This window comes from Myzus persicae, unplaced genomic scaffold (genome assembly GCF_001856785.1).
Source record: "Myzus persicae strain clone G006 unplaced genomic scaffold, MPER_G0061.0, whole genome shotgun sequence".
Classification (NCBI taxonomy): domain Eukaryota; kingdom Metazoa; phylum Arthropoda; class Insecta; order Hemiptera; family Aphididae; genus Myzus; species Myzus persicae.
Genome location: NW_019101246.1, coordinates 221694 through 244355, shown reverse-complemented (window position 1 = coordinate 244355; position 22662 = coordinate 221694). Strand labels below are relative to the sequence as shown.

The 22662-nt window shown below is 30.7% G+C and overlaps 1 protein-coding gene across 1 annotated transcript; it reads right to left on the bottom strand.

The window, feature by feature from the left end:
- Positions 1-369: 369 nt before the first annotated feature.
- Positions 370-22662, bottom strand: LOC111028321 (fatty acid synthase-like). The gene is made up of 32 exons (XM_022306916.1): positions 22521-22662; positions 19992-20144; positions 18125-18295; positions 17750-17950; positions 17388-17626; positions 17074-17307; positions 15681-15890; positions 15484-15618; positions 15187-15417; positions 14227-14646; positions 13817-14118; positions 11871-12015; positions 11676-11786; positions 11420-11528; positions 9674-9949; positions 9156-9326; positions 7840-8000; positions 6896-7042; positions 6571-6813; positions 6245-6435; positions 5977-6177; positions 5040-5298; positions 4756-4935; positions 4476-4668; positions 4199-4391; positions 3988-4106; positions 3665-3921; positions 2924-3206; positions 2125-2414; positions 1157-1387; positions 831-1058; positions 370-668 (listed from the first exon to the last, which is right to left on the bottom strand). The coding sequence occupies exons 1-32, from the start codon at positions 22660-22662 to the stop codon at positions 480-482; spliced, it is 6615 nt and encodes a 2204-aa protein (XP_022162608.1). The 3' UTR covers positions 370-479.

Here is a 22662-nt window from a genome sequence, read left to right as displayed (position 1 = left end):
GCTTCAGATGTAGCCGGATTAGAATCAAAGAAGGTTCAAAGAAGAATCAAAAAAGCTAGTGATTTTACGCAGACAACAAGAAATATTATTAGCGAGTCATTTCCTCAGTCATCTATGCCAATTGCAGCTAGGTTACCTTCAACTGTTGCGCTTGGCCAGACAATTCAACGTTCTCGAAATCGAAATAATGTACCTCCACCCAATCTGTGACTATTGATTCTTTAGTAATACCTTATGAGTACACATTAACCTTAAGTAATTTACGTTTTTTGCTACATGACAGTAATAATAAGTACTTATAAACGTAATATTTTATGTCTATCTCGATAAAAAAAATAACAAGGATTAGAAAAAAAATAGACTTTAAAATAAAATACGAAATGCTTTATTTCGATAATAAATAAACAATATTAAATAGTATATTATACGTTTTTATCAAATCTGCTGATAAATAAATTATTCGAAAAAAGAAATCTTTCTTAACACACTAATGGAACTTCTTTTCTATAATAGTGCTGACTGTATTTGTCGTCCAAAGACAAAATTGAGCTGTGTGGGTAATCAAATGCTACGTTTTCATTGATCGTTTTGATAACATCTGCATCTTTCAACATATTCCTACAATTTGCTTCAGCGACAATGTTGATAACAGGCTGGTTGATGCAAAACTAAAGAAGAAAAACAATCAATTACAAAAATACAACTATAACTTGTAAAATGAACTGCAAGATAAAAATAATAACAACCGATAATGAACAACATAGCCATTATTTGGGCCATAGAATATATTATATCATGTTTCATGTCTCGATCATATTAAAGCGACTCACATTGTTTAAGGCGTCTAAATGCGTATCGGAAAGCTCGTTGGATACGAATACTTGGGGTATTGATAGTAGTTTATTGGATAGTGGTTCCAGTTTAATCAATGTGTTGAGTTGTGTTTGAATCATGTTTAACGAGCTGCTCACTTCACGAGTTGCCGTGATCTCGTTTGATCGAAGTAGTTGGATAATGTTCGTGTCCCATTCGTGTTGAGATGAAAATTTCTTAGCCATCTGTAACCCGTAGAAATAAAAAAGAAGAAGATAATTAATATAAATTGTTTTTTAAATCGTATGAAGTGAATCCGGTTGGCAATCGATTGGGTTTGTACCTCACAATCGATCGACAAGTATCTCGAAAGCAACGAAGCGTTTATGCTGTGGTCAAGAAGGAGATTTTTGTTGGTCCAACTGAGAAGAGTGCTTGGTATTCCATTCAGCAGCGACAAGGATACCAAAATGCCTTCAGCTTCCAACATTTGAGCCATGATCAAAGCGACTGCACCACCCCAAGACTCTCCGATCAAAGTGACTGCGCGGTGTTCGGTTATTTGTCTGAGTTTCTGAAATACACATCATGTCATCAACATAATACGGTAAGGGGTAAACCAAGGTCACCGGTAAGAATATCTCAAAAAAATGTATTTTGTACAATATAAATAAACCACTAATATAAATAATTCTAATATGAATGAAGTACCTAGTAAATAACAACCTGCTATAACGTCAAGATTTAGTTTATGTATCCTCGTATTATGATTTATAAAATATCAATATTAACTTTAAGAATTCAGTATAGTATTTATAGTATATATATATATACTATATATATTTATTATTCAACCGCCCTAGTCATTTGTATTTTAACGAGAAGTTGTCTTTATGAATATAAATCAAAATTGGTGTATAATAGTGAGTAGTGACTATACATAATGACAGGTGATAGTAGTAAATAGTAATAATCTTGAATTGTGAGTAGTATATGCATAACATCCTTCCTGTTGTATGGCGTAAGTCCAAATCAGTTTGATAATATCTACTTATTATAGAAGAAGTTTGTTTGTCAGGTTCAGTGTGAAATAATTCCAACTAACAAGTAAAATTTACTAATTTTTTTTTTTGATTTGTTATTTTTTCTATATTAGACAAATGATTTGATATAATTTATTTTATTCGATATTGTACATGATATATTTTTTCAGAGTTACTTAAATCAGGGATTTTTATTTTTTTTTCCCAGGACCAGAAACGTAAGGTTAGTAAGGGGAATTTGATCAGTAGAGAAGATTTAGAATCTCACTTTTACGAGAGCGCTAGCCACGCTATTGACTGATTCGAATTTGGACGGGTATCGAGCCTCGAACGTCGGATAGCCCAGGTTATTGTACAAGTTTTTCATGCAGTTGGGTTGGAAACCTGGCATAACGAATACAGGATACGCTCCTTTGGCGTCGGCGTACAACACGCTCTTGGTAGCCACTTCTACGAAGTCCGGATTACCGACAACGATGTACTTAAAGTTATTTTCCAGCTCGTCAATGGTGTTCGGTAAAAACATGTTGTTGTGGTCGTACCGCATCACTTTGGAATCTTAAATCGTAAAATAGATGGATAAATGTATGTACCTATACAATAGGATTATAAACGTTTATGATGTACTCTGTTGTTTACTGTACAGTATGATTTCGGAATAAAGAATGAATTATAATAATTAAACGATAAAAAGCCAAAGATTACATATATCTCACTTGATATCGCGTCTACATCTCAGTATCTCACGATTTGATAACAATTACGTCAATATAATGTATCATTAATTAAATATACAAGATTAAGCTTATTAATGTATATCGGTGGTCCAGTCGACAGTCCTGCGATAATATTATTAGCAAAGTTAATCTTAAAAGTTAAAACTCCATTTTTATTTTTATTTTCACCAAAAAAATGAATACGGTTTTCTCTATGTTCATTTCCTTGAAAACATTATATTTATTTAGAATATTGAATATATATATATGAATGATCTTTAAGTTTTCCGTCATTTGGGTACACGGCCCATTGAGTAACCAAATATGAATATATAAATATTGTTTTTATACTTGTCCGATTGTCAGCCACGTGTTCAGAGCACACGACTACGGCATTGGTGAGCGCATCAGATTTCAGAAGTAAATTTTCCAGTATGGGTATGATTTTGCTGAGCCTGGGTTTTTCACCGTTCTGACCCCATGACAAGCACAGCGCGTTGCCACCAACTGATTTTAATCGGTCACACGTTTTTGCCCCACCGCAGAACAAGCACACAAACAGTGTTTTCCGACTGTGTTCTGTGACGTTTTGACCCATCGCCAATTGCATGTTTTCGATCATTTTTTCATCCACCTTTTAAATATCAAAATATCAACATTCAGACAAAATTATTAATTTTCACGGTATAGTCTGGGGGAAATAACTAGTAACGAACTTATGAATCCAAAAATGTATAGATAAAAAGTGTCCAAATTGCACGCTATCTGTTAAAATTATTCGTCCAAAACCCATGTCTTGAGCATCATAGGAAATATGCCTATATACTTGAATTATGCAGTTAATGCTCGTATTTTAGAAAATAATTAACTCACAGTTCACCATTCAATACACCCACATTTTTTAAGTTGTGTCCACAAATCAATAACAATTATGATAAGTAATACTATAATACAGATTATAATAAAGGCATAATATTGAATTGTAAACATCCATGGATCATGTCATGAAATTTAGATGAATCCGTTTCAGAAACAGCATATAAATTGGACCACTAGTATGTTTTAAATTAAATTCAAATTACGACGACTTACGCCGCTCACGAAGAATACAGCAGCTAATGGATATATTGCTGTCGAACTGTTTAATAAATCGCAAGCCGATTGTTCGGTGTCCAATAATGACTGTGAAACTAATTGCACGGTGATTCCTTTATAACGATCAAGGAAGATGTTGAACTTCCGTGAAACTGTCGGCGTCAGTGAATATGTTTCCAAGCCCACAACTACTTTCAACGCACCTCGTTGCGCCAACCATTCCACCAAACACAACCAATCGTCACATGCGTTTCCTAAATATAATTTTGGTACATAGGTATAAAATTACTATGTGCTATCGATGATGGATTTGGTTTTACCGATAACGAAGTACACTTTATCCGGACAACACTGGAATTGACGAATCGCGTTTCCGGCGTGGTTGACTTTCGACGTGGATATCACGACGCGTTTAAATTCATTTTCTCGAGTCAATTTCCTACAACACATAGCGTCGTTAAACGAATAAAAATTTAAGAATATTGTACCATAAATATAATAAAAAATATCAATAATTTATTGTCATCTCACTCGAGGGTCTCCAGAGCTTGAGTTCCCGTGCACGCTCCGGTCAGTACATGTCGATCAAACGGTTTGATCGTACCGGTCTGTAGGCCTTGTTCGATCAACTTTTGAATGGCCCGTTTTGTTTCTTCGCATTCTGCCATTAACCTGCCCATACCGATAGAGAAGAACGATATAGAATTTATAAATGCCCACATACCTTTTAAAATATACAAAGGTAAGATTATAATTAAATTTCACATCCATAGAAACGTTTGAAAACTATTATATAATATCGTTGTACCCATTTTATATTTCTTTTTCATATCGCTTTTGGTCAGTTGGAAAAATTTTCCATGATCTGCAATTACTCGAACGGTGGCGTGAAAATCTTCTCCTTCCAGACAGTTTATGATTACATTCATCTTATTGTTTGCCATGAGAAATTTAATTTCAAAATTCTCTTTGTCGTAAATGATTACGTTTGAATGTGGAAGCTATAAATTCATAAGCTTAATTTATCAAAACGGTGTGCATTTTCAATCATACAACGCTACGCTCTTCAGCATATTATAGGTACATACCGATGGAAATCTCTGGTTTAACAGTTCCATTTGTCTGGAATTTGATACAGTGACATACACTTGACATTTTTTCTCCAGACATATGTCTATGGCAGCCCGGCCTACAGCAGTTAATCCGGAATGTACCAGCACAGAATTTTCTTCAGTTATCTTACTTATTACAATCAACATATAATATGCCTGTAATTTACAAATGGTTTAATATATTTTTAATTTATAAAATTAATCGTATCTAGATAATATTATTATAAAAAAATTTCACTGCAAATCGACGTAATGTTTACCATTGAATATGGCACTGGAATGGTGGCTGCTTCTTCAAGGGACATGTTTTTAGGGACTGCCCAAGATAGAATAGGATCAGCTGTGATATCAGAAACTGTCGGTATAAATGGCGCAATGCCCATTACCAAGGACCCGTCAGACGCCAGACCGGAATACTCAATAGGTCCTAATTCGCCGTACTCGACATTGTTGTTTCTCGTATCAACAATCGTGTCTTGGGGATTCAGACCGATATACTTTACAGCAACGTTTTTCAATCTAAAATACAAACAATACATATTATTATTAGAATAATGATCATTAATTTATAATGCAATATCCAAATTCATATTCTAAAAAACAATACGCATGGATACTATAGTCACTTGCATTTCTTTAACTGCTGTATTGTGTATAAAAGTCTATTATACATTTATACCTACCTAGTACTTGAGGTTTGTAATCGAGAACACATGTGATAGTGGGAAGTATAAACTAAAATAATGACAGTATCTAATCAATCAAATACAATTTTTCATTAAATTAATTTTTTGCATAAGATGAAAACATAATTTACTCGTAACATAGTTTATAATATCATCCTTAATACTATCCTATTAAAAAATGGTTGATTTTTTTCAGAACTTTCCCAATTGATAAGGTTAGTTTTAAATAATTTAACAACATTTTTAACACGTTATTCAAAATAAATCTACTCTAATAGGTATTTCAGTTATGATAAAGACGTACCTACTGGAAAGTTTTTTTTTGACTTTGGTGATTAAATATGATTAAAAAATAGTATTAGATATTCTTAGATATTATTATTTATAGCTTATTAAACTACGTTTTTTGTCAATTAAAATAATAATAGATATTGAAATTTTTTTTGTATCAACACTTTTCGTTGAAAAAATATATACATTTTATCAATAAAGAATTAATGGAAAAACTTACGATGTATTAGACAAGTTAGCGAGAAGTGTCTTTTTCATCGATGTTTGGGTATTTATAACATTTATGAATTTGATTTCCTTATACGTAACCCATCGGCCATTTTGGTAGACGTTAATTAATAAATCTTTGGCTACTTGTTTTGAATAAAACGGATTACTTGTACTAAATCCAGGAACAGAGTTATCCAGCAAGAAGAAAAACCTAAAACACCAATGATTCCATATATGGTTTACTTAATTTACATAAATACAGTCTACAATTTCCTTACCGAATATTTTTTATTTTATTCGTTTTTTTCGCCAATGATAGTATTCCATCAACTGGTTGAATCTTACTCACTAAGTAAATGGTTTTATTTATAGATTTCGAATTGGTTAATAAATCCTGAAATTGATCGCAGCAATTTATATTTTCTGAAGTCAATCTTTGTATGATAGCATCATTATCGACTTTTAAAATCTGTAAAAAGTCATGCCTTTCAATATAATTGTTAATTAACATCATACTAGAATTTTTTTTGAACCATCATAAATTGTTCTCTGTTTAATATTGTGTAGGCTCAAATTTGAATTATAACATGTGTTCAAGTGTTACCTTTTTAATTAAAGACAAATAGTTATCTCCGAATTTCTGTTGCAGCACTACCGTATAATCACCACTATCGGATAAAGGACCGTTTGAAAATACGATCAAGTGTACTCGGCTTTTATCTTTCATCAAACTTATAGCACGCGACAATTTTTCTTGTCGAGTCAATGCTACGTATTGCGAATTTTCTGATCCCTTATTTAGTCGACCCGGTTTGTCATAATCTTTTACCATCACCACATCTCCACCCTAAAAATCGATATTCAATTATTTTAGAATAATTGAAACCAAATTAGTTTGCTAAAATCACACTAAATTGTAGACACTGTACTTTGGTTTTTAAAATGTGATCAGAGTAATTTTCCATCTCGGCATCCCGACTGTCGTACATCTGATACATGAAAACATTTTCAAAATCGTCACTCTGTCTGAATTCGAGTACTATGTCCATACATGTGTCAATAAAATCTATTGGATTCTGTGAACAAAGTTAAGTACCTAATATGTTAGCAATGTTAGTGTGACGTGTTTTATGCTTCCATTTACACAGGGTCGGATTAAGAGCTAGGTATAATCAAATTGACTCTAAAATCTGCATAACTGTCATATCTCACACAATTATTTACAAATATTTGTATGTAATAAAATAAGCTAACATTATTTCTTATAATTGAAAGAACTATATAATAGTGAAAATTAATACAATTTGTTTGATATTCAAAAAAGTTTTCATTATGTCATTTAATTTTAAGAGGAGTCAAGGCACTGTTTTTTTTCTTTGTCTGGCCCACTTGCAACATAGACAAAACGTATTTATATAGAATCATTTTTCTTAGTTTTTGAATAATTTTAGAGTGAAATCACAAATTACAAAATGTATGGCCAATAATGTTTTTGTGGTAATGACATATCGATTTGTCTAACTATTATCTCAAAACAATTTAAATATCATTTCAATTTACAATTTATTTATTTTGAAAGTCAAATAATAATAAAATATAAAACCAATATGTCATAAACTCAAAAATATTATTCTCTATAACTGTTGTAATAGGTACTTTTACTCTAGGTAAGGTTTTTGAAGATTCAAAGAAAAAACGATTTTAGGCGAAAGCGTTTTATGTATGTTGCGCGTGAATCTGAAATAGAAAACAAATATTGCGGTCACACCCTCGTAATGGTAAATTTTTCTTGGACCGTAGAAATTCGCTTTTTTATCTCCCCTTTAATCCAGCTCCGGTAATAGTATAACACGATATCAATAGTATAACTCACTTTGATACTGGGATTGGACAGATCGATCAAACCTTGTTCTCCAAGCTGGAACGTGGTCTTCACTAACGGATCTAAAGGTAATACTTCGAAACATGGTAGAGAAATCTTGATGCCTTCGCATGTAACTTCGTTGGTAAATACATTGTACTGCGCGGGAAAATCTGCATAAACGTTTAAAAATAACTATACTATATTCATTCATCAATTTAAGGCAAAGTGTCTTAAAAGTTCAAAAATACATAGTTGTACAACTCTTTATTATAGACTTTTCAAGTTTTAAATCAATAGTTTTAGTCATTTTGTTATAATTTAAAAAATATTTTTCACAGGTCCTTGAAACTTTTTGCCACAACATATTACCACATATTTTCTATACACAGTGAAATGTTCAAAATATTTTGATTCATTTTGAACTATTAGTTATCCTACGAACCTATTCATAAAGTTTTTCAGTAAATCAGTATAATTGAATAATATAGGTTAGTACAACACATATATAATTTAATATTATTTAATAAATGTGGTTAGCTTATAGAAAAAATTAGTTTAATCTACCGTATAACTAATAGAAAAACAAATTATAAATAGCCGTAGCTATGTTAAACATGAAGGTAGGTATTAAAAATATCCTTAGAAGAATAGGCTGCAGGCTAGTCTTCACTAGGAAGAGTTTTTCATATGCAATCATTTAACATCAAATTCAAATTTAATGTATACATTACTCATTTATAGTATTTTATATCAACTCAATAAAGAGATACATTCGATACCTGAAGGTTAGGTACACAGAATAGCGACTTTTCTGGTTTTTATGAAAAATGAAAATAGCGTAAACACTTTTTTTTCAAACATTAAGCTTAAAGTGGTTTACCAGTGACAAAAAAATCAATATAAACTCAGAATGATTTCATCAGCCGTATTAATTTAGACGCAATATAGAATACTGCAATATTAAATGTTATGTTTCTAAAATAGAAATTGTAAATAGATTAGAGAATTTAGTATTATATTTACATACCTTCTATTTATAGTGCAATCTGTAAATACCTACTACCTATCTACTAGACTATAATAATACAATTTAGAATATATCTATACGCAGGGCACCACCCGGGGGGGGGGCTGTTGGACTAGCAGGATTCAAAATGAATTCATAATTTTTGCAATGTTGAAATTTTGATAGGAATACTTATTTAGGTATTCAGGTATCTAGGGACCTCGAAAACATTTAGTACAGGAGCCCAAAATTGTATATGGTGGGGGGGGGCTATACACATTTAATTACTAGGGTTCACCTTAGTCTCTGTAGATTTTACCTCTCGGTTCTGAATTTTCCATCAACGTGGATGGTTCGATGAATATCTCTTGGAACGAGATCGGGACCACAAACTCTCCACGTTTTTCCACGTGATGCACTGTCGCTAGCTGCAACAGGGCGTCAAGATAGTGTATCCAATTGTTATCCCACGATAAATCTGCTTCCAATCCTGCGGGATAGATTTAAAATAAATCAAGTCGTATTTTTGGTGTGCTAATCGTGTGAGTTGTGAGTAAATCTGAATATCTTGTATGCATGCATAGGATAAACAGTCCAAAAAATTAAGATACCGTTTAAAAATTTTAATGGTTTCAGTTTAAACCACCCAAGTACTAATTTAGTTCCAGAACTTATAACTTTTGTAATATTGTAACAGAAACCAATAATTCAGAATTAGAAAAAAAAATAAACGTTCGAGAAAACCAAATTTAAATCATTAAAATTGATATCGGTTTCAAGCTCTGGTGGAGTGGTGCTCAGTAATGATATGCAATATTATGTTTATTTTTCCCATACTATCTTCGTAGATGTCCACGTGCCGAATCGTCTTGAACACGTTACCGACATTGCAGCCGAACTGTTCGAGACTTGAGTAGACGTCGTCGTGACTCAACGATACTATGGAGCTTCCGCCACCGCTGTTGACGTTTTCTCCGATCACCGCTGTTGCATCTTTGTTAGAATTAAGTTGGTCGAATACAAATATGTATCCTGACAGCACAATCGTATTGTTTAAGCACAGTTCAAAGCGTCCAGTTCCACTCTGTATTGCCGTACACAAATCACCAGATTCTAAAACAAAACCACCACCAAAAAACTAAAATATGAGACTTGTGTGAGATATTGTATTTGCAATTTTGGAATAAACGTTACCTATTCATTTCATATATACGCACTAAAGACTGTAGCTTCTGAGAAGATGTTTGATATTGATTTACCATTGTTTTGACTTTGTTTCTAACTCAAGAATATTTACTACGCTATACCAGGGGTTACATTAAAAAAAAACCCGTTTTACGTTATTTATAATAAGATTTTATACAACTTTTGTATTTAACGTTTTGAATTTTAACATTTTTCTATTTTGGTTTGTTTTTTGATATTTTAATTTTGAACCAAGTTATTAGAATTTTAAAATAAAAAATTGTTTGTAAATGGTTTAGTATTCATAATTATTGCTTTAAAATTAAAATATCTAGAATATATCTGTAGGTACCCTTATGTCCTTTTAAATTTGATAAAAGGTCAATAAACACACTAATTCCATAATAAAATGGATTCCTCTTCAAGTATAATTTGCTGTTACTCATTAAAAAGATGAAATCAATATATTATTATATCATTTAACATCGTCTTAAATCTTAATAAAAGTCTACTGCTCTATAGGTGGCGTTTGTTGTGGATCCACGAGGATTGTGGCGTAATTAAAAATTATATTTAGTACTGAGGCACTAAATAAAATACCGATGATATTAAAATTATAAAAATAATATTTAATTGACAATGGCGTAATGACTGGGAGCGGGATATCATGCTTAAATTTTTGGCTAAGATAAAAAAATATTTTCTCAAAACAGATTTTAATGGGAAAAAAATATTTTATTTTTATGTTACACAATTAATGTAAAATTACTTTAATTATTTCTTGTTCAATGACATTCTTTATATTTTGTAAATCATTATAATATGTATACTGTTTTGCGGTTTTTATTTTTCGTTACCTACTTTACTAATTTATAATTCGTTTCACGTATTAATTACATTAAAAATGTTCCATCGAATTTGTCATGTATAACTATTAACTAGGGTTCTATATTTCATGAAATATTTTATTTATGTAAAAAATTAAAATTTAAACAATTGAGTATTATACTTTAAATTTATAGTCGTAAACTTGCAACAAGAGAACATTTTTAAAAGATATTTTATTGTATAGAAGGGACAAAATTGATAAGTGAAAATTAACTGATAATAATATGTATAAGTATTAAGTAATAACGTTTATACCTAATTTATAACTATTAACATAGCAATTCGTAAATCTTGGTTGATCAGTCATTCAATATCAATATTTTCTGTGTATAATGAATAATCATTTCAATTCGTCTATAACCAAATACGTTTAAAAATTTTTTTTCAAAATTTCATTGAAATATTGCAATAGAAAGATGTTTGGTGAAATGTTTTAAGCTCAAAACTAACGTTATACTCATAATACGTTTGCAACCCTATTCTTAAGTCTAAATACAATGCTTTACTCACGGATTTTGTTTATCACGACGTGTTTATGATAATGAACATCTTGAAAAACAACGGGTTTGTTCATGTCGGGTTCTTCTCGTAGTTTATTGAACGATTCCCACGTGTAAAACTAAAGAAAACGTATGCGTCAAAGTGATAATTTCGTCATAATTTATGGACCGCGTATGAGGGTAAAACTTAATATCTTTTAGTTTTTAAGGACTAGAAATGTATAGATACTTCTTACTATTATAATATGCAGTTTTTAAATATATACCAATAGTGCTGAGAGTGGAAGGACGTGGCGGCCGTGTATTTCATATTCTTCGATTGAACTGTTTGTAGAAGGCGACAGTGAAATTAGCCTTTCACCTTTATTCTTTTTTATCTATGATTTTCATAATTTCGATGTTTAATTTGACATACTACCTCATATTATTCATAAAATATATTGCGATATATTTATACATACCAGTATTGTCAAGTCAGTGGTCGTCCATGCTTCTTCGTGATTCCATGAACACAACGTATGCAATGGCGGAGTACCACTAGCCACTGGATAACTGATAGGGTTGTACAACATTTCAATATTTGGATTCAATCCACTACAATACATCCTAAACGAAAATTAAATAATTTTTAATTTACATGTTTTAATTACTAAATACTCTAGATAAAAACTAGGTATAAAACTGTAATTTGGACATAAGGAGTTTTTGTTATCATTTCCAATAAGTATAAATTATAATATATAATCATTAAAACAACATTTTTTTTTTATATAATCAAGTTTGTTTAATAAACGGTTAAACATAATTATAATATATTATATATATACATTGTGATTTTTTTAAGCATGCTCACTTCATTTTTACGCTTAAATTATGCATGTATTCAAATTTTGATTTTTGGAATTTTTAAGTGTAGTTAAATACGATATTTTTGTGTACCTACTTAGATTTTTCACAACATTTAAGGATTAAATAATGTGGCAAATGGCAATACCAACTTTTGTTTTCAAATGACAACCTATATGTTTCAAAGCAAAATGTGATTCAGATAATTTTTCTGAAAATTTTGACGTATTGTAATCGAAATTTGAACGAAAACTTCGTTAGTTATTCTTCTTTACATACTAATAGGAATAAGGACAGTAATATATTAAGTACTAAAACTAAATACTTTGGGAATGGATACGAGCTCGATAATTATAATTCGGTTAGGTAGTAATTATTGACAAATATCTAATATTGCATACCAAATTATAATTATTGAGCTCATATCCATTTAACAAAGCATTTTAGTATAATGGTCTATCTATTATCCTTATTCCTTAGTATGTAAAGAAGAATAACTAACGAAGTTTTAGTTCAAATCTCGATTACAACACGTCAAAATTTTCAGAAAAACTATATGAATAACATTTTGTTTTAAAACATATAGGTTGTCGTTTGAAAAACAAAAATTGGTATCGCCACAGGATAACCCTTAAATGTTCTGAAAAATCTAAGTGCACGAAAATATTTCGTATATTTAACTACACTTAAAAATTTCAAAAATCAGAATTTGAACATATGCATAATTTAAACATAAAAATGGGGGTGAGCATGCTTAAAAAATCACCCTGTATATATAGCTGAATATCCTGCTTTATCGGTGTGCAGTTTTTTTTGTGACAAATCCTATTTAGTATACATTCTACGTAGGTCATATGTGTATCTCGGAATAAAAGTATTTCAGTTTTAGTGTACCTCAGTTCACAGAAAAATCAGTATCAGTGTTCTTTGTAAAATAATTTAACCGCATATCACGGATTGGATTTGGCACTTGGTATATTTTTAACGTGGATTAAAGTTTTAAGCTACTTACTCTCTAAAATTTTCTGAGTAGCTTATCACATATATATTTTTGGTTTAAAGATACCTATAGTTTATTTTTCGAGGCCATACCATTAGCCCGTCGATTTGATGCTTGCTTGTACCTGATCTGTCCGAGTAACCAATGGCAACCATTTATAAACAAACGAGTTCCAATTTCCACCGTGAAGTTCAAGATCTCTATTTGACCCCTTTTTTAAAATGTAAATATCAGAAAATCCTTTCTTATTGCACATCTAGATCTACTATTTTAGATAACCACTATTCCAAATTTCAAGTTCGTACATTGTGTTGTTTTTGAGATATAGCGATAGTTGAGTGATTAAGTGAGTCGTATTTGACTTAAATTTACAGAGATAAATATCATCCAGCCTCTTATTTAAGACAATTTGGTATTAAACTTTGCAGTTATAGACAAACTGAAGAAATGGTCCAGGTATGATAAGATCATTTTTCAAATCAACGACGATTTAAAAACCAACTGTTCACAATATTTGATTGAATAAGTGATTCGAAATAGTTAAGTTTGATGTTCACTTACTTTCCAATAGCCATCAATAAATATCTCACGGAATCTCCAAATACTTTTTGAGTCAACGGAATATGGACCAATTTGCTCATTGATCTTTTCATGATGGCCTGGAGAAGACCATGTGGAGCGATCTCAATGACGACGGCATTGCTCGGTATATGCACACACGTTTCCTCAAACAGCACGGGATTCAGTAGATTGTTGGTGTGATATTCTGCTGAGCAGTAACGAGCCAAATCTGTATTCCATTTCGACTCTGGTATGGAAGTACTGAGCCATCGCGATGATCTCGGTTTTGGATTTGGTAAACTCTGAAAGCCCATTAAAACTAGTATCAATCAATACCCGAATAGCGACGAATTGGGTGAAACACAATATGTATATTTAACACATATATAAATATTACGTTTATTACACACTTTAGACAGGTAATTAAGTAGAACCGGAGCCGCTGGCTGTATGTACCGGCTATGGAAAGAGATGTTCGAAACATTGACCACTCTAGCAAATATATTTTCCGATTTCAGCTTCTCAACGAACTCCGTCACGCTTGTGGTGGGACCAGATATCGTGCAGCTCTCCGACGAATTATGACACGCTACATCTATGTCATGTGGTAACCGGTCCTTGATGGCCTGATAACCGAGACCTACAGCTGCCATCATGCCCTTTGGAAGTTTTGTGTCCAAAGAGGCCCGACCCCGGGCGTACGCAGCCATTATCACCTCCTCGGCGGTGAAACAACCATCGGCGTAACCGCAGCCCAATTCACCGACCGAATGTCCGATCATACCATCTGGTTCGATGTCCAACGCCCTCAGGATGTCCACCAAACCAATCTACAATAAAAACCACTTGTTTTTATTTTATTATTGTGGTAAACACAAATTTAAATTTGTCGACTTAAGCAGACCAACAACGCCAACGTAGTAGGTATTCAAAAACGAAAATTTAAATACCTCAAGAAATAAAAACATGTGTATTTATTCATATAAAGTAATAGACAGAAATTACAAATGTAATGCATACAAACTACCGACTACCCGGATGGCGACTAAACACAGTGTAAAGTAATAGGATAAGTTAATACTCATTGGCAATTGTGTAACATAAGTTAGTAACAAGAACAATGTTTTGAAACTATCATTTCTCAGTCTATCTCAACAATCAAACAATTATAAATAATTGTTAATAACTCTTAATAAAGTAGTGAAAATTCCATAAAATTGTTATAATATTATTCAATTAATTCGATGTACAAAATACAACTTAACTATTGTAGGATAAAATTCGTTACTTAATACATTTATATGTTTAAAAATAAATTGGTTTTTTGCAATTAATTTAGGTTTTTTAAATATATTTCACTGTTTACATACCTGAACCGCTGATATACCGACGAACGAGTTCATGATGTTGTCAAACAACGTCGAATCCAGGCTCGTAATAATATTGACTATATCGATGCCCAAGGGCCGCAGGACCCTGTCACACTTTTCGATCGCTTTGGCGAAAATTGGTATTCGTAACAGCTGAGTACCCATACCAAGCCATTGGGACCCCATACCGGAGAACACGAACCACACGGGAGGTTTTTCATTCGTAATTGACTAATAAACACATATTGACATAGATATTAAGTAGGTATAAAAAAAAAGATTTTTAAGTAAGCTTACGTAAACGTCTTTTTCTCTCCACGGGCCCGGTGTAGGAATGATGAAGAAACTTCGACTAAAATGAGCACTGATGTTTTTGGAGTACACTTTATGAAGCAAAGATGTGTATTCTTCATCGACATTATAACTTTCAATCTAAAAACAAAGATGTTACATTAGTAAATTACATACAGTTTAAATATGTAGTTAAAACATACCGTTTTTATTGTTTTCCTGACCCCATCATCACTACGCCCAGAAACAAGAATTAATCTCGGTAAATCGTCATCGAACATTTCGTCTTTTGCATATATTCTCTTCTTTTGTTTGTTATACTTTTTCATAATAATATGACCATAATTTCCCGTTCTACCAAAAATATTTAATCCTATGATATCACCATTTAACGGTGTCTTTTCTGTGACAACCTGAAAGAATAGGTGCCATAATAGCATTATAATGTACATCCATCAGGTGTTCCTCAAGGCGACCACCTTGCACCCCCTTTATTTTTATTATAAATACGATTATAAATCACTCAAATATTTTATTATCTGCAGATTGAAATATTTAAAAATAATTGATTCTATTCATGATTTTGTTAAATTGCAATATGATTTAAATAATTTAAATGATTAGTCTTATTTAAATTTTTTGAGCCTCAATATCAACAAATGAAAAATATTATCATTTTTTTGATAATAAATTTAGCAACGTTTCTATTGATCTGTTAGAATCATTTATCAACTTCAGAACAACTTTTGATCCAAACTATGTTTTAATCAACACTTTGATAAAATGACCAATAAAGCGTTTCAAAATTTTATTTTGGTTTCATAACACGAACTTATAAGAATTGTAATAATTTAAATGCCTTTAAAAATATTTATTTTGCATTTGTCGGATCCCAAATAAAATATGCATCCCTTATTTGGTTTTTAGATAACATAAGGGTAACTCATAATCTCAAAGCAGTTCAGAATCGTTTTCTTCGATTTTCGCATTTAAATTTAAAGTCAAACGTCCACGACATTTAGATTATAATCTTATTTCAATCGTTTAATTTTCATCGTTAAACACAAGGAGTAACCTTCATTATTCATTTTTATTAAAACTATTAAATAACTCTAGAACTTGCCCTTATTTACTCGAACGATTAAATTTTCGAATGAACACCAAATCCACCAGAAATCAAAACAGTTTTTTAAATAATAATGTTTCTAAACCATACTTAAAAATCATCATTTACGAATATACTGAAGACTATAGGAAACACTATAAATATTAATTTTAGTAAGTAATTAGTTATGTCTGTAAATTAAATACCACATAATACGTAGTTGGTTATATCAATTGAATGTGAATTTTATATTATTGTACTTTATTATATATATATATTGTTTTGTAAATGGAGTTCTTCCGTCAATAAAGATAATAATAATAATAATAATAATAATATATTTTAAATAAGCGTACAAAATAAAACTAAGATCGAATTTATCGTTTTTGTCAATCGGTATCGCTTATTTTATTGCAACTTTCATAAAGTCTTGATGACATATTGTCGCGTACTATCTACTAATCAAAGTGTATTCAATTAAATTTAACTACCTGCAATTTTCCAGATGTAAGAGCATCTGATCCACTGTTTGGTGCGTTATAATTTATATTGGGAGGTATAAAACCGGTATCCATTGCAATGATTGATTTTACTATCGATACAAGACCAGCTGAAGCATCAGTGTGGCCTAAATTACTTTTCACCGAACCGATCTTCAAGGGTTCTTTTCGATGAGAAGGACAAAATACATCTTTAATTATGTCTAACTCCATTGCATCTACATTCTGCAATTAAAATAAAATAAATATTATATCGGTTTGTAAAGATAAGAGATGATGGGAAAAAAAAATTTTAAAAATAAAACCTTGATTGCGCATCCGTCAGCTTCAATATATGCCACGTTGGCGGGATCTACTCCAGCTTCTGCGTATGCCTCCATTACTATTTGTTTGTAACGTTCAGAAGAGTAATTAGTAAATACTCCTCTGAGGTCTCCGTACTGTTCCATTTTTGCACTCATTATCGTGCCATATGACCGTTTTGCGTCCAACGAATTTTGTAGTAATATGGCCACGCACGATTCAGACCTATTAAAACCATTTGCTAAGAAAAAAATACAGAAAAAAAAACCAATTACTATTAAACCATAAATAATAATATAATAAACTAGGTACGTTAGGTAGTTAACTCTATAGCACTGGTAATATCGGAAAATATATAACTCACCATCTTCGCTAAATGATCGCGTCTCTATCCCGTCGTTTAGAACACCTAAACCTTTCAATTGAAGTGACAAATTGGGTCTTTGCACTAGATTGCAACCTCCAATTATTGCAGTTCTGATGTGGCCTTTTTCGATCATGTGCTTAGCCATTACTATTGCGTCCACGCCGCCGGTGAACGACGAAAACATCGTGAAACTAGGCCCTATGTATGAAACATTTTAATGATTTTTTACCGAAATGTATTTCCATTATCAACTAGATATAGTATTTTCCAAACTTAATAGATCGGTTTAATAACACAATGGTAATTAAATAATCACTCGATAAGCTGTATAAATGGTTCTCACACAATGGTAAAACACAATAGAATACTCACCGTTCAAATTTAAGACGTATGAAAGTCTGTTTGCCTGCATGGCCTTATTGTGACCAACTATGGCAAATCCTAATTTCGATTCGTCAAACATAGCAATTGTATCGGTTTCACTGCCCGAAGAGCATGTGAATACTGCCGTATTAGTATCGTATAAATCTCCCGGATTAATACCTGAAAAATGCATACATAAATGTTTTTAATAAATTCAAAATATTAGTTGCTATAAATCATATATCCATCATAACGTTATAGTCTGAAATCAATATTTTAATAATTAATATCAACTATCGTTTGTATATTAAGANTATGTAAGTTAATAATAAATAATATTACAATATATCAAATATTTATATTTATATTTTAATAATAATAGTCTATGTATTCTGTTTGTTGTGTTATATTATATTTTATAATCACAGATAAGAAAATATAAAATATAGTGTAAAAACCAAAGGTACTAGTTTAACTACCTACTAGATATCATTATTTTTTTTATTTTTCGAAAACATAAAAACTTTCTAAAAGTTTGGTAAATGGACAAGGTTGGTACAAATTAAAAATGTGTAATCAATAAGAATAACATTCATTAATTAAAACTGTTGCCTTGGTATGTATACCTTTCATATTAATTGTGTTACAAGATATTATAACTGACGCCGTGGCGTTTGGTATTTATATTATTTGATGCATTATTGCGTTTAATATAGACAAATAAAAATATTTAGGTACTAGGTTTAACTAAAGATATTCAATACTAAATGACACTTAGTTATAGGTCTGAGCCGAGCGATGCGTAACTTACTATGACGTATTTTTATTTATTTTAAGTGTCTGTCATCACATTTTGGAGCAATATAAATGGTTCAATTTTGACAGTGATTTCCGGGGGTAGTGTCTTCAGACAAGAAAAAACGGGAATTCTTACTTGAAACCTTAGACAAAATCATTTTGTTATTTTATTATAATCCAAAACTAAATGATTATAGATGAGTACTTAAATTTTTCACGAAAACTTTATATTTGTATTTTCTATATAGGTATTACCAAAATTTTAAAATATCATGGAAGTACTTATGCTATTTTATTAAAATTAAAATGTTGACGTTTTTTTTTTTGACAATTTACACCAAATTTCTCTAGTTTTTTTTTTTTTTTGAAGCCAGTTTAAAATATAATTTTTTATGAGATTTTGAAGTTTAAATTTTGTCGATGATGGATGGATAGTGGATACTCGTGAAATAACGATTTATTATCCTCATTGTTTTTGTTATTTTGTAATAATTCATAGAAATAGGCCTTAACAGTGGCGTAACCAGGGGGGTGGCCGAGGGGGCTGCAGCCCCCCCGAAATGCTAATAAAATTTAAGCTTCTGCGTATGCCTCCATTACTATTTGTTTGTAACGTTCAGAAGAGTAATTAGTAAATACTCNAAATCCTGGCTACGCCACTGGGCCTTAAGAATTTAAAACAATCTATTATTAGTTAAACTATACTAATTTTATTATAGTAATATAATTATTATACTATTAATCAACTTTTAAAAATCTTTTTTAAGTTTTAAGCTCAGTCAAAACAATTGAATATTTAATTTATGAATACATATATAATATGAACATAATATTTTGTTGAAAAAATTTTGACAAAATTCGTCTACATTCCGAACATGTGCCAATAGTTAGTTGCAGTATGTAGCCAAAGATGTATAAAATTATCTATCTTGATAAGGCTGAAATTCATAATAACACATCGTAAAAAACCAATATGGTTCCAATGCGTATTATTACTTACCAAAATGTATCATTTTAATATTTTTGTATGGACTAAGTAGGTAGATTATTTATTATACCGTAATGGTGCAATGCTCACCTGCATCGATAATAGCTTCCACGGATCTTTCCAAATTCAACTTAATCACAGTCTCCGAACTTTCACAAAGCTTTCCGTGCATATTGAAGAAAACATTGTCAAATCGATTAATAGACTTTACTTTGCCTACTCCAGATTTTACACCATACTCGTCTGAAAACAAAATCAATATAACATTTTTAAATGTTCAGCAATATTTCCTTTTTATTATTACTACTATATTAATTTAATATTCGTCATAATATCTACTAGGTATTTAGTATTTACCAAAATATATCAAATATGTTTTATTTCTTTTAATTGTAAAGCTTAAATAAACTTACTTTGTCACAATAATAATAATATAAATATACATAATATAAGAACTATTTTACAATTGTCATTGCCTGTACAAATATATAAATGTAATAGGTACCGGTACATATGTAAGTTAATAATAAATAATATTACAATATATCAAATATTTATATTTATATTTTAATAATAATAGTCTATGTATTCTGTTTGTTGTGTAATATTATATTTTATAATCACAGATAAGAAAATATAAAATATAGTGTAAAAACCAAAGGTACTAGTTTCACTACCTACTAGATATCATTATTTTTTTAATTTTTCGAAAACATAAAAACTTTCTAAAAGTTTGGTAAATGAACTAGGTTGGTACAAATTAAAAATGTGTAATCAATAAGAATAACATTCATTAATTAAAACTGTTGTCTTGGTATGTATACCTTTCATATTAATTGTGTTACAAGATATTATAACTATAAAATGTTGCTAATTTTCTAACTGCTTCAATAAGAGTTAAGACCAATAATTTCCAGTAATAAATCATTGTTTATTGAATTATTACAATCAACTAGTTAGCAATAATTATGCTGGTAGTTATCACAGAATTCACGGTATTTCAAATTTTCTCATTTGTTTACTACCAGGGTCGATAAGAATAACTAATAGCAGTAATAAGGCATTTTCGGTAACTATGGTAATTATCAAACTACGGTAAACTGGTACTCTAAATGCTACAAATTTAAGATAGCGGTACAATACTGATGTTTACTGATAATTAATATCTCAATAGATGTTAGGTATCTAAGGGTTTTTTTGTTAAATAACTATAATATTATTTTTTGATGTAATTGAGATTAATATGTTTTTGAATATTAATAACTTTTTTTATACTAGGTTAAAAATCGTATCTTTTTATACCTGAATATTATACTGGGTAATGTATCAAAACTCTAATAGCAATTCAGGAGTAATGATTATATTACGTCCGAAGGTAGGAATTAAGTTATTGTGCTCAATGAAAAGTAATATGTTCTGAAAAATACACCCAGACGAAGGAACAAATACGAGTTGGTTTATAACTATGTCTCCTAAAATAATGATATGTTTTAACTAATAAGTTCCTCGATAAGAAACTAAACTGGTGGCCTCATATATCGGCTAAACTTCAGCAAGCATACCAACGACTAGGGGTTCTTTACCCAATACTAAATAGAAAATCAACTATTAGTAAAAAATGTTCTCTTATTATATATAAGCAAGTACTGAGACCGTTAATATTATACGCAAGTCCTATATGGAGCAGCTGTGCCAATAGCCACTTAAATAAAATTCAAATTTTTCAAAACAAAATACTCCGCATAATAACTGATGCACCCTGTTTCGTACGTAACAAAGCCCTGCATAAGGATTTAAACATCCCTACTATTGACGAGCACTTAAATCATCTAGCAAATAGATTCTTTCATTCTCTTACGAAATCAAATGGCGCCGCCCACTACAACTTAGTCGAAAGACCACCAAAAATTCGCCGTCTCAAGAGAGGAAGACCCCACGACCGAATCAAATGACCTACCACCAATCCCGACATATCGTATACATCAAGCCAGAAAAATTCTAGATTTAACCTATACTTAATACTAATATTGTATCTTATTAATATTTATTGTTTAATAATATCTTCAACTTAATTTTAGCACTTTTATCGCACTTATGTAAAAAGAAAATTGTATGTACATTATCAATAGGCTTAGATAGCTTTTCCAGCTAGGAATGCCTTAATAATAAAAAAAAAAAAAAAAAAAAAAAAAAAACTAATAAGTAACAACGGTTGCACCGGTCAATTCGAATATTATTATCTAAACTTGAAAAAAAACAAAATTTATCAAATTTGGACATAATACGTATTTATAGTTATTGCTCTTTATCGTCCTTTGTATGCATTTCAAACAATGTTTATTCTATACAATTCTATATACGTGACACATGAATTAATTTTTGTTCATAATATAACAACAAAAAACTATACAATAATTTAATTCATTAAACTTTGCAAAAGTATAGTCATAACAATTTAGGATTCATAAAGCAATAGAGAATGAAATATAACTATAACGATAAAACAAAAAAAATTCTTCATTGTAGGTACGGACAAAATATATAAAAGGCCATAGGTCCGCCTGCAGTGCTAGTCATATACAACTCGCTTGTAATGATTCGTCATAATAATTATCTTACCTAGTGGCCAACGTCTCGAATCTAACGTAATTCCGTTCTGCTTACTGAAAAGCAGATCTTTCAATTCTTCCACATTGTCACTTTCGGGGAATACTCCGGCTACACCCGAAATGACTACTTCCACCTTCTTTGTTTCGGCCAT

Excerpts from the sequence above, each read along its gene's own strand:
- LOC111028321 (XM_022306916.1), bottom strand. The coding sequence starts at position 22,662 with ATGGCCGAAACAAAGAAGGTGGAAGTAGTCATTTCGGGTGTAGCCGGA. Across the intron at positions 20,145-22,520 it reads TTCGAGACGTTGGCCACTAG|ACGAGTATGGTGTAAAATCT; the intron begins GTAAGATAATTA and ends TTTTGTTTTCAG. Across the intron at positions 6,814-6,895 it reads ATCACATTTTAAAAACCAAA|GGTGGAGATGTGGTGATGGT; the intron begins GTACAGTGTCTA and ends ATCGATTTTTAG.